General features: G+C 25.1%; 1 protein-coding gene across 1 annotated transcript; it reads left to right on the top strand.

Moving 5' to 3' along the window:
* The first annotated feature begins 7870 nt into the window (after positions 1-7870).
* LOC115697089 (cold-responsive protein kinase 1) lies at positions 7871-12757 on the top strand. The gene is made up of 7 exons (XM_030623997.2): positions 7871-8073; positions 8600-8693; positions 9656-9768; positions 9888-10098; positions 10184-10421; positions 11326-11476; positions 12214-12757. The coding sequence occupies exons 2-7, from the start codon at positions 8615-8617 to the stop codon at positions 12526-12528; spliced, it is 1107 nt and encodes a 368-aa protein (XP_030479857.1). The 5' UTR covers positions 7871-8073; positions 8600-8614; the 3' UTR covers positions 12529-12757.
* Positions 12758-13339: the final 582 nt, after the last annotated feature.

Here is a 13339-nt window from a genome sequence, read left to right as displayed (position 1 = left end):
AAGCGGATCCCGTCAGAGTAGGGATAGGGCGGGAAGTGTGATCCCCATCTTTATCCCGTTTAACATTCAAAGATAAAAAATAGAAATTTTTACATGAAAAATCCATTTTATACAATTTATTACAAAATTACTCATACACGCTTATACCTACTTTTTTACTTACAAAGTTTGTTTTATTACACATATACCACTTAGTCATCATTCCATCCATCAATCAAATCCTACACTCTTCCCTCTCTTTTTTCATTTTCTATCAATCAATCCATCATTTCACTCTCTTTTTTTCTTCTTTTCTTTTTATTTTTAATTTTATTTCAGTTTTTAATTTTTTATTTTTAATTTTATTTTCAGTTTTTAATTTTTAATTTTTAATTTTATTTTTCGCTTTTTAATTTTTAATTTTTTTTCCATAACAATTCTTCTTTTCTTTTTATTTTTAATTTTTAATTGTAAAGCTAGTTTCTTATATATTGTTGCTTAGGTCTAGGATTGACTTCTATCAATCAATCCATCATTTCACTCTCTTTTTTTCTTCTTTCCTTTTTATTTTTAATTTTATTTCAGTTTTTAATTAAATCTTTTTAACTTATTAGTTTAACTTTACAACTTCTGAAATACTTTCATGACAAAAGAGAAGATTTTGACTAGACCATTCAACTGATATAAGCATGTACAAATAAATTCGTACAATTTTAATGTTATTTTCATTCTCGCTGGACTAGCTCAAAGCCACGTCGAAATAATTAGATAACAAAATAAAATAATAAGAAACAATTACCGATGATATTCTATACTTGAAAAGAAAACGATCTAATTCATGCTTATAGTAGTATTGACGTGAGTAGAGTTATAAAATTAATATTAGAAAAGTATTAGGACAAACATGATTAAGATTTATGAGTGAAGGTGGCAAAGCTAATAGATTAGATTAACACAGTCGATCCCATTTTTATATCATCAATGGGTAACAATGAGATTTATCATGGATGTTGATGTTCAAAGAGTTTTTCCTGTATTTTAGTTTGTATACAGTTGTTTTGTAGTTTTATTATAGTTTTGCTACTTGCATATGTTATTTCACTATAAAATTCATATGCAACTATTTGCACAAAACTTACTATGTATAACTACTATTTCTTAGTCCCCATCAAATTAAATTCTTGCATAATATATAAACTATCATAAAACGATAATGCAACTATAAGGCAACTATTTGCACTTGCATACAGTTGTTTTGTAGTTTTATTATAGTTTTGCTACTTGCATATGTTATTTCACTATAAAATTAATATGCAACTATTTGCACAAAACTTACTATGTATAACTGCTATTTCTTATAGTCCCCATCAAATTAAATTCTTGCATAATATATAAACTATCATAAAACGATAATGCAACTATAAGGCAACTATTTGCACTTGCATACAGTTGTTTTGTAGTTTTGTTATAGTTTTGCTACTTGCATATGTTATTTCACTATAAAATTAATATGCAACTATTTACACAAAACTTACTATGTATAACTACTATTTCTTAGTCCCCATCAAATTAAATTCTTGCATAATATATAAACTATCATAAAACGATAATGCAACTATAAGGCAACCAAAACAAAAAATAAATCAAAATGCAACTGTATATAACGTAGATGTATTATTCATAAGGTTTTTTTTTTTTAAATTTTTCACATCATACATTGTTTTGGATTTAGTGGGAGCTCCAGATCTGTTTGTTACAGATCTACATTTCATGAATATAGATTTCGATATTAGGGGGAGTTATTTTGATTGAATAAAATAGAAAACAAATGTGTAATTTCAGTTTCTATACAGTTTTTCTGATTTTTTTTCGTCATTTTCAGTTTAGATCATTGCAGGTATTTTTTTCCAGTTGATTTTGCCAGAATTAATAGTTGTATTTTTCTCGTTTTGGTTTCATTTTGGTTGTTTTGCGGTTTTGAAACGAGCGCGTATTTTCATCTTCATGGTTCGCTCTGTACAGCTGAAGGCTTAGTGCATGTGGTATTTTTGTAAATATTTGTATGTGGACTGTATAAATGTTTAATGGGCCGGCCCAAAGTATTTTTGTAATTTTTTTTCCTTTTTTGTATTTTTTTGTTTTTTTCCCTAAAAAATAATATAATATTTGTTTTTCAAAAGAAAAAATAATATATATTTAAAAGGTTCCCAAATTTAGAAAAATACCATTTTATATTGAGTCTTGCCAAACTATTGGTTTTGGGAGAAAATTATTTTATTAATAACGTAAAATCAATGGAGCATATATTCTAATATTTGTTTTCTTTGAAAAAATATATATATAATATATTAATTAAATATTTTGTTTTTAATAAGATTCATTGCTTAATACTAATACTAAAAAGTGTCACTTTCAACTTTTCTTTACTCATTATTTTGACTAAATAAATAATGTTATTAGAAACCATGACCAAGAATTTTCATGAATGGAGGGTTTATAATAAAAATTATGTGTATTAATTGACATTAATAAACATAATAGAAAAAATTATATTAGTCTACTTCATGTCAAAATTATGGCATTTTTAAAAATTTATATTTTGTGGGGAGTTGAATAATATAAAACAAATTTACAAGGGCTTTTTATTACTAATTAATAAATTATGAAATATATAATATGCATTTTTAGTTATCTTTTTTAGTGGGGCTTAACACTTTGGTTTTGCAATTTTTTTTATTATTATAATATAATTTATAGAATATTATTATTAGACATCAGTAATACTTAATACTTATATAAAATGGTAGCTTGCAAATGATTGGTAGTTTTTTATAATAATAATTATTAAATTAAATTTTATGGTATTGATATTTAAATACACTAATAACAATATAATACATTGTAGTGTTATGTACCTAGTTATATCACATGCATTATTTTATAAAAATATTAAAGAACACTAATGATGTCTAACACTACCATAACGTGTCATATCACTATTTGTTTAAGTATCGAGTTTGTTTTCAAAAATAAATAAAAATTAAGTATCGAATTTCGTATGTTTTAATAGATAAACAGTAGAGTATTCAAAATTTTGAGTTTGTAAGCGACATAAACTTAATAATTTTCTTTTGCGGCATAAGTACTCTATTAAAGAAATAACATTATCCTTTCTTAGTTAAAATTAAAAAAAAAATAGATCACATTCATTGTTATTTTTAAGAAGCTTAAGTTAGCAAATTAGTAATGGAAGGTGCATAACAATAGGCTAATTTCTACAACTTATTTTATTTGTAGCCTATAGTATATAGACACACATAAGTTTCATTTATATGTATCCCAGAACAAAAGGAAGTATAACTTTTATTAAAAGCTTAGAGAGAGAAAAAAAGTTTTTGAGAGAATTTTTGTGAGAAGAATTCTTGAGTATAATTAGAGTATAGATTGTGAGGAGTGTTGTAAAATGTTGTGTATTTTTGTTTCTCAAATTCAGTAAAAGATTTATAGCAGATTTAGAGACATACCAAAATTTGTTATTTCCACTGTTATTTTATTCTTACTAATTTAATTTATAAGAAAATTTGTGTAATTTTCTCAACATACTTTAAATTTATAAAACTATAATTTAGGCTTCAATTTTAAATGGAACAAAAACATATAATATCAATTATTTGTCAATTTCTTTTTAATAAATTCAAAACATATTTGTCACCTCGTACTAATGTCTAAATGGGAATGGTGTTTCTTCTTTTCTCATTGTTATACAAAACAAAAGTCAAAATTGACAGCCAACACTAAGAATTTGATTTAATGAATTTTGTTTTAAAAGGTAAAAATAAAACCAATTGATACATATATCTATTTATGACATAGGTTATGATGTAACCAAAAATAAATATTATGAGGTACAAAATTCTTATTTCTTTATCATAAGATAAAAAATAATATAGTTCTACAATGCAACTCAAAAAAAGGCACATTAATACATCCTCAATTATTTTAATATTTAAAAAAGTTTTTAGTTTATTTTTTCTAATTATTAACGTTATAGTTATTTAAAATATTTTATAAAATTTTAAAGAATTTAAAAATTAGTGTTCAAACAATCTATTATATATGCATATAAAATTAAAGATTTACATGAGCGTACTGTTTAAATTCTATTTTCAATGTGTTTTTTTTTTTGGAATTTTTTGAAATTTTATAGATGTTTTGAGTAATTACAATATACACAATTATGAAAAAAAAAATTAATTAAAAAATTCTCCTAATGCAAAAACAAATAAAAATACACCAGTACACCTTTTTTAAAAAATGCATTGTAAAATTTTGCAATAATATATATAAATACAACTAAGTATTATAGAATGAATAGAAATATAAATAATCATATTATTTGTTAATATTAATTTTAACTACATAACTAAACTAGGTAATTTTTATTTTAAAATATTAAAATTAGATACAGTTATTTTTATATTAGAAACTAGACACTTTTTTACTTATAATAATAAAAAGCTTCACTAATATTTAACACAAAATGTATATGTCTTATATTACTATTAATATACTTCAAAATAAGATTTTACATATTTTAATTAAATAATCATTATAAAAAATAATTAACTAACTACTTATGAAGCCATCTCATAGTAATATGCTATTGCTACTTAACTAATTTAAATATGTAGTTAAAAATAAAGACATTTAATTATGTTAAAATAATATGAAATTATAGTGACACAAACTTTTAGTACTATTGAAGATATAATTTCTAAAAACAAATCTAAAACATCACTTCATATCACTAATTTACCTCAAATAATTATAAGTATACTTCTCTATAAAGAAAAAAAAAAGTAAAAAAAAGTGTTTGTTTATTTTTTTTTACTTATTAAAAAAGAAAGTGTTTAAAATTTACCTTATAAATAAATGAAGTCAATTTATGAGAAAAGTTTTGAATGATTTTGACAAAAGGACAAAAGAAAAAAAAAGGTCTTTTCTTTCTTTATTCATTTTTACAACAAAATTTGTATAAAATAGGTAGAATTAGCTACCCAAGTGAGAAACAAGACTAAAACATTAAAACACATACAAAAGAAATTAGAAAAAGTATATGGTATATCCACACTTTTTATCTATTTTGATATTTAAAAGGATCTTTTAAAAATGAAATATTTAATTTCCTATGTAAAAATTATTCTAAAAATGTGATTGTTTTAATGTGGATTTATATTTTTGAACTTTAAAAAATTAAATTGTGACTAGTTTGGAATTTTAAAATAAAAAATAAGAAAATATTTAAAGAATTTTTGGATTTATTGATTTGAAAACCTAAAAATCATAAAAATGTTGTTTTTCTTTTTAGCTTGAAACTCAATAATTCTTATATATAGGGGTTATAGTCCTTTTAAAAAATTATATACAATTTTATATCTTTATCTTTATATATTAAAAGTGTCTATCTAACGGCATTTCTTGGTTTAACAGAATATACTTAAAAATAAAAAGAATATTCTGTTAAATTTAACGATTATGTTTGATCTTCCGTTAACAAATAAACCCAATAATTAAACCCAAAAAATTAAACAATCTTTTAAATATTAATAATCTCTTTTTAAATTAAAAAAATCATCTTAACCATATATCTCTCTAACAAACCTATCTTGAGAGAATATTAATAATTTTTTTTATTTATTTTTTTTATTCAGATGCATAATGTGATGTTATTCTTTTTAATTGCTTTATTAATTTCTTTTCTATTCTAATGTGAAGAAATTTTTGGCAATAGAGTCATCAAATGTAGTCCAAGTGTTTGTACTCCATAATCTATATATCTATCTATAATATAGGTCAATATTCTTTTTTTTAACCTATTGATTATACACGTATAATTATTAATTTTAATTGATGATAAAATTTAACTTTTCTATTTTTCTATTATATAAGGATAACTATTTTTTTTTTATTGTTATTATTTTTTTCACTATAATGTTTGTAGATATTTTTTTTTGACTAGATAATTATTATTTATTAAATAGATTAATTAAAAATATCTAAATCATATACTATTTAAATTTAAATTTGATTAGATTTAATTCTGTATCTACTTTCTCATTATTTGTAATTGTTCTAAATCTGATCGTGCAAACTCATATATTAAACACAATACTCCACCTTGAAACTGTTCTTTGTTTTTTTTTCTTTCTTATTGGTTGGTGTTAATTCGGCCCGATGATTCAAGTGTCATGGTTTAGCAGAAATACCACTTCTATCTTTGTGTGATTGCACATATATCACTTCTGTCATTGACCCACTTTTTAGCTTTATAAATGCAGATGTTCATATAATATTAACACTTTACAGAATATTTATAGATATAAACTTACATTACAATGCTCTGTTAAAAAAAGAACTAAATAGAATAATCTACTACTCCAATAATAAATTTATTTACAATTTTATAATTACACTGATATTATTTTTAATACATTATTAAATAATATTTCAAATATAAATATTTAATTTTTTCAAACAAAAAATTTGAAATCTTTAAAACTAAAATATATTCAAAATCTTAAAAAGACTAAAATCTTAAATAAAACTATCAATACGTGGCTCGACACGTACATTCCCCTAGTATATATATATATTAAATGTGTAAAAAGAAAAAAAATATATATATTTATAAGGAGAATTACTCTATATAATATTTTTTTTTAACTTTTTTTTTAATTTACGGTTTGAGTTTTTAAAGTGGTTGCAGCGCTAGTTGCAATAAGGGTTTCTGTACGATTTTTTGTTGCAATTTAGGTTGCAGAGCTAGTTACAATAAAAGTTTCTATGTAGAATTTCGTAAAAATGCAAAAAAAAAAAAAAAACTGTTTTAAAGTGTAAAAATAAAAAAATTTACCCTCTAAAACTAATTTATTCATAATTCTCCATCTCTCGGTTTCATATATTTTCTCTTCGCCAATTTTAAACCAATCAAACTCTTAATTGTACTTAATTAAAACTACATGAATACCGTAATAAATAAAATGACCATTCAAAATTATAAAATTATTTTCAAATTTTAAACCAATCAAATTCTTAGTTATACTTAATTAAAACCAAACAAATAAGATAATCCTTTCATGCAAAAGAGAATGCATTATATAAATTATAATCAACAAAAAATAATTAACTCACACTCACACTCACACTCATGACTTATTTTTTATTTTTTATTTTTGAGATATTTTATTTTATTTTTTAAAGAGTAATTTACAGTATAAATACTTAAGTTAAACTCCTTATTATAAATAAGCACTTAAGTTTAATTTTTAGCGATAATAATATTTAAGTTATATTTTTTGGAACTCTGTAAGTACTTGACCATTAAATGTTAAGTAATTATCCACGTGTTATTTTTTATTGATATATTTAAACTAATTTTTTTTTAAAAAAAATAAAAATTTAATGAGTTAGACCAATTAGTGATTGCCACATAGAAATTTACATACTTAACATTTAAGTACTTACAAAAATTTTAAAATTATAACTTAATATTATTACCGCTAAAAATTAAACTTAAATATCTATTTATAATTTATAATTGAAAGTTAGTTAACCTTAAATATTTATTATATTTATTATATTAGAGTGGAGTTGAGTTTTATGACTAAAATTTCCAAATTTGAAACGGGTCGACCCGATATGAACACATTTCACTTTTCATTTATTATATGAACCAAACCCACCAAAGACAAGACCAACTTTTTTCCACTTTCAAGTTTGAACATTTCAATTTTCAATCCTCTTAAACACACAAAAATTCATTAATTAATAAACCATCTAGAATATTAACAATTTAGCTATATTATACTAAAATATAAAATCAAAATAAAGAAAAACAATCATCATAGGCTTTTCATTTTTCAACTCTTTCTATTTCTTTTCATTTTTTAGCTAATGATTATTATTATTATTATTATTATTATTTTTAATAAAAGTTAGATATTTGAGCTAATTTCCACAAAATCAATTTCTTCATCAAATTTGGAGAGCTCTTCAAATTTTCTGCTTCTATGCTTGACAAGTTACCTTAACCAGGTATAATAATTGTACACAGTTTTTATGTTCTTATTTTCTGGGTTTATTGCTTGGAATTTTTTAGTTATTTATTTATTTTTCATATTAATCACATTGAATAGGTAATTTTAATGATTTTATGAATTGAGCTTTTGAGTTGAGTTTTTATTTATTTATTTAATTTGGTGAAGAAATTTTGAATGAAATAAAGTAAGATTGTAGAGAAAAAAATGGAATTTTGTTTTAATCATATGGGTATTTCTGATCATAAAGATTCTTCTTTTTTTTTTTTGGTTTTTTTTGGAAAAAGTTTGAAACTTTTCATATGGGTATTGATTATATAAGATTGTAGAGAAATGGGATTTGTTTATTTAGAAGAATTTTTTTGAAAAGTATGGAAATTCTCATATGGGTGTTTCTGTTCTTAAAGACTCTTGCTTTGGAATAAGTTTGGTACTTTTTATATGGGTTTTGATTATATTCATCTGGGTTTTGTTTTTCTAACATGAATTTCATGTTTGTTTTGTTTGTTTTTTTTTAATGAAAGGTGTTGGAGAAAATAATGAGTTGTAGTTGCTTTGGTGCTTCAGCAACAAAGACCAAAAAGGGTTTTTCTGGTCAAGCTAACAATGGCATAGATGGTATGAGTACTTTCTCTAAAATTGTCTATCTTGTACTGATTTTCGGTTTGTATTTTCGGTTCCTGTTTGAATCTAATGAGTTTCAGTGTGTAAAAGCTGGTTCTTCTGGTGTAATTAAACCTTCATTGAAAGATTATTTTGAAAATTCGTGTAGTTTCGGTTAACATTTCGGTTTCTGGTTGAATTTAATGAGTCTCAGTGTATAAGAGAACTAGTTCTTCTTGTGTAGTTAAAACCATACTTTATGCTAATTTATCATACAAAGATTCTTGACACATTTCATTGTTAACTTGTGTGTCTTCATTGAAAGATTTCGTATTTGAAAAGTTCAATTTGAGGGCGAAAATGCACTTCTTATAAGCTTGACTTGAAATTGTTGATTCGTTGAAAGATTATTTCGAAAATTCTTGTAGTTTCGGTTAACATTTCGGTTTCTGGTTGAATTTAACAAGTCTCAGTGTTTAAGAGAACTAGTTCTTCTGGTGTAGTTAAAACCTTAGTTTATCCTAATTTATCATACAAAGACTCTTGGCATATTTCATTGTTAACTTCATTGAAAATTTTAGTATTCGAAAAGCTTAATTGGAGGGCGAAAATGCACTTCTTATGAGCTTGACTTTGAAATTGTTTGATTTGTTGAAAGATTATTTCGGTTCCTCAATTTATCATACAAAAATTCTTGTAGTCTTGACACATTTCATTGTTAACTTGTGTATTGAAAGATTATTTCGGTTCTTGGTTGAATCTCATGAATTTCAGTGTATAAGAGAACTAGTTCTTATGCTAAGTTATCACACAAAGATTCTTTTAGTGTTTTGACACATTTTCATTGTTAAATTGTTTAACCTTCATCGAAAGATTTGGTATTCGAAAAGTTTAATTCGAGGGAGAAAATGCAGTTCTTATGAGCTTAGACTTTGAAATTATTGATTTAATTTATGTTTTTCTTATCCTATCAATAGAAAATTTGCTGGAAAGTATAAGGCATTTCTCCTACAACGAGATAAAATCCGCAACAAATAATTTTCACGTGAGCAATAAACTAGGGCGCGGAGGCTTTGGAACCGTTTACAAGGTATTCGAACTATGTCATTCTTATCTTTTGTTGAACTTCATTTATGAAATAGGATCAAAATCTTGAAAACAATGAACTTAGCTTTTAGGCAAATTTGTTTTTGTTGAAAAATTCGGTAGGGAACTTTGAGAGACGGTGTAGTAGTTGCGGTAAAGGCACTATCGGCTCAATCAAAGCAAGGAGTGCATGAATTTTTGACAGAGATAAAGACCATATCGAATGTCAGACATTTCCATCTTGTTGAGTTGATAGGTTGCTGTGTTGATGGAGGGAATCGGATTTTGGTATACGAATATGTGGAAAATAACAGCCTTGAACGAGCGTTGTTAAGTAAGTTTAAACTTAAATAAATCGGTTTGAACACCCGAAAATGAGCCATGGATGTAACTTTTCTTTGTTTCTTCTTGTATTGTAGGTTCGAGGGGTACAAACATCAAACTCGATTGGAGTAAAAGGTCAGCTATTTGTTTAGGCGTTGCTCGGGGTCTCACGTATTTACATGAAGAACTCGAACCCCATATTGTTCATAGAGACATCAAAGCTAGCAATATACTCCTTGACGAAGATCTAAACCCGAAGATTGGTGATTTCGGGTTGGCAAAACTCTTTCCGGATAATATTACTCACATCAGCACAAAAATTGCTGGAACAACGTAAGTTCGCCTTTTCTTGTTGACTTTTGAATTGTTCTCTAGACAGATCGAAAAATAGGGTCTTTATGTGTAGTTTTTAGTGGATGTTCTAATCGAAAAGGCTTAGTAAGACATTGTTAGGATCTCACATTGACTAAGTACGAGATTATAAGTTAGTCTTTTGGGAGTTTTACCCTCTAAGATATTGTATTGAATGGTATAAGAGTCACCGGTCTCTAGGGGGACCCGAAGCCTGAATCCCCGTCTCGTGCAAGATCAAACTCATAAAGTTTGGGTCTTTAATGTTTTTTCATTAGTCTTTTGCTGCTTACAATTCTACATTGTTATGTTTGTGATTCCCAAAAGGGAGTTGTTTCAAGTATTCTTATAAAGTTGTGAAATTTAGCTCAAACCCAGAAACGTGTGTTGTATCGAAATGGTCTAAAGAGTCAATGGTCTCTAGTGGAACTCGAAGCCTGAATCCCCGTCTTGTGAAAGATCAAACTCATAAAGTTTTGGTCTTTAATGTTGTTTCATTAGTCTTTTGCTGTTTACAATTCTACATTGTTATGTTTGTGATTATGAACAGGGAGTTGTTTCGAGTATTCTTATAAAGTTGCGAAATTTAGCTAAAACCCGAAAATGTGTGCTGTATCGAAATGGTCTAAGATTCAGCGGTCTCTAGTGAGACCCGAAGCCCGATGTGATCAAACTCATAAATTTTTGGTCTTTAATGCTCTTTCATTAGTCTTTTGCTGTTAACAATTCTAAATTGTTATGTTTGTGGTTCCGAAAAAGGAGGAGTTGTTTCGAGTATTCTTATAAAGTTGCGAAATTTAGCTAAAACCCGGAAATGTGTGTTGTAAAGTTTGCATTTTTTCGCGTTTTGTGAATGCAAATTAAAATTGTTTACTCTAAATTGCAGAGGCTATTTGGCACCGGAATATGCATTGGGCGGTCAGTTAACGTTGAAGGCCGACGTGTACAGTTTCGGTGTTCTAATACTCGAAATTGTTAGTGGCAGAAACAATTCCAATAATTGGGGAGGGTCTCAGCCAAAGCTTCTTGTGGAATGGGTATGTATTTATGTATGTAACTTAAGTTTAATTTCCGCTTACAGATGGATATTTAAGTTTAATTTTTGACAGTAATAATATTTAAATTTAATTTTTAACGGTAATAATACTTAAATTATATTTCTAAAACTTTCATAATTACTTAACAAATGTCAAGTTAATAACCATATGATATGAAAGTTTTTGATTGGTCCAAGTTATTAAATTTTTATTTTTTATTTAAAAATTAATTTAAATATACTAATAAAAATATGACATGTACCTATGAAAATTTTAAAAATATAATTTCAATATTATTATCGTTAAAAATTAATTTTAGGTAGTTATCTACAATATAATTCCGTATTATTATTACTGTCAAAAATTAAATTTAAATATTTATCTGTAATCGAGAATTAAACTTAAGTATTTATGTTGAAAATTACTTTATAATTTATAGTATGCATTAGTTTTTTAATTTTTTTGAATAATAGTCAATTACACATTTATATATATATAATACATGTATATAATTAATTGTTTTAAAATTTATTTTCGATACTGTAAATTATTTAAAATATTTCATAAATATAATATATAAAATCATATAAAAAGATTTTTTTTTTTTATTTGAACTAGAATTATATATTTTAAAATATAAACTTCCAAGATCAATTTGCAATAGTTATAAGAAAATAAATTATTATGCAAAGTAACTATTTTATTTTTCTTAATCAATTTTGTTGTACTTTCATTAGGCATGGCAACTTCATGAGGAGGGGAAACTGTTAGAGATAGTAGATTCCGAGTTAACCGATTTTTCGGAGGAAGAAGTCACCCGATACATGAAGGTAGCATTCTTCTGTACTCAAGCAGCTGCAAACCGAAGACCGCTAATGAGCCAGGTTGTCGACATGCTGTCGAGAAACATCCGAATCAACGACAAACAACTCACGGCCCCGGGTTCCTTTCAAGACTCGAAACTTAGAGGATCTTCTTCGAAAAATACGGCTTCGACTAGTCAAGAGATGAGTTCTGTACCAGTTACTATAACTCAAGTGACCCCTAGATAGAAAAAGAAGAAAAAAATACCTACCAATTCATTTTTATGGAAAACAGAAATTTTAGTGTGAAAAAAAATAATTCTTGAATAGCTTTTTTTTTTTAGGTTCTTTAGAGTAGTGTGTTTTGAGCAAAAGGTATATTGTACCATTTATATATAAATATAATATTATTTCACTATTGAAATGATGAAATAATGGAAATTTATACAAAATTAAAATGTTTATATTTTTATGTTTATATATTTATATATATTTTATATTTTTAGTGTTTTAAAAAAAAAAATAATATGAAATTTACATGATAAAAAATAATGTACAATTAACAACAAAATAATAAGATTCATTTAGATCGTTTAGAGCGGTTCTTCTTCTTCGCAATCCAAATTCGTAGTATTGGAGAATTTTTATTTTTATAATTTTTAAATTAAAAAAAAAATAAAAAATATGAAAACAAAACAAATAAGATATCTGGTTACCAACTTAGATACCCTTTTTTTTAGTACTCTTCATCTTTTCCTTCAATTTTTTTTTTTATAAAATAACTTTTTTTTAAAAAAAAAAATATATAAAAGCCCATAAAATTATAATTTCTTCTTATTTAAATATTACTATTAAAGGTCTGTGTGGTAGAAATATAGACGACATTATTATTGAAAATAGGGTAAATATCATTTTGGACCCTCTGTTTTATAAAAGTTACCAATTGGACCCTGTGTTTTGTTAAATGACAAAATAGACCCTGTATTTTCTAAAATAGTACAAATACGACCCTGAATTAATTTTTTGTCAAAATAAAGTTTAATTATAATTCGATCTAAAA

The sequence above is a fragment of the Cannabis sativa genome, chromosome 7, assembly GCF_029168945.1.
Source record: "Cannabis sativa cultivar Pink pepper isolate KNU-18-1 chromosome 7, ASM2916894v1, whole genome shotgun sequence".
NCBI classification, from domain to species: Eukaryota; Viridiplantae; Streptophyta; class Magnoliopsida; order Rosales; family Cannabaceae; genus Cannabis; species Cannabis sativa.
The sequence above is the reverse complement of the archived record's forward strand: the minus strand, read 5'-3'. Positions and strand labels throughout refer to the sequence as shown.

Excerpts from the sequence above, each read along its gene's own strand:
- LOC115697089 (XM_030623997.2), top strand. The coding sequence starts at position 8,615 with ATGAGTTGTAGTTGCTTTGGTGCTTCAGCAACAAAGACCAAAAAGGGT. Across the intron at positions 8,694-9,655 it reads AGCTAACAATGGCATAGATG|AAAATTTGCTGGAAAGTATA; the intron begins GTATGAGTACTT and ends TCCTATCAATAG. Across the intron at positions 9,769-9,887 it reads GCTTTGGAACCGTTTACAAG|GGAACTTTGAGAGACGGTGT; the intron begins GTATTCGAACTA and ends AAAATTCGGTAG.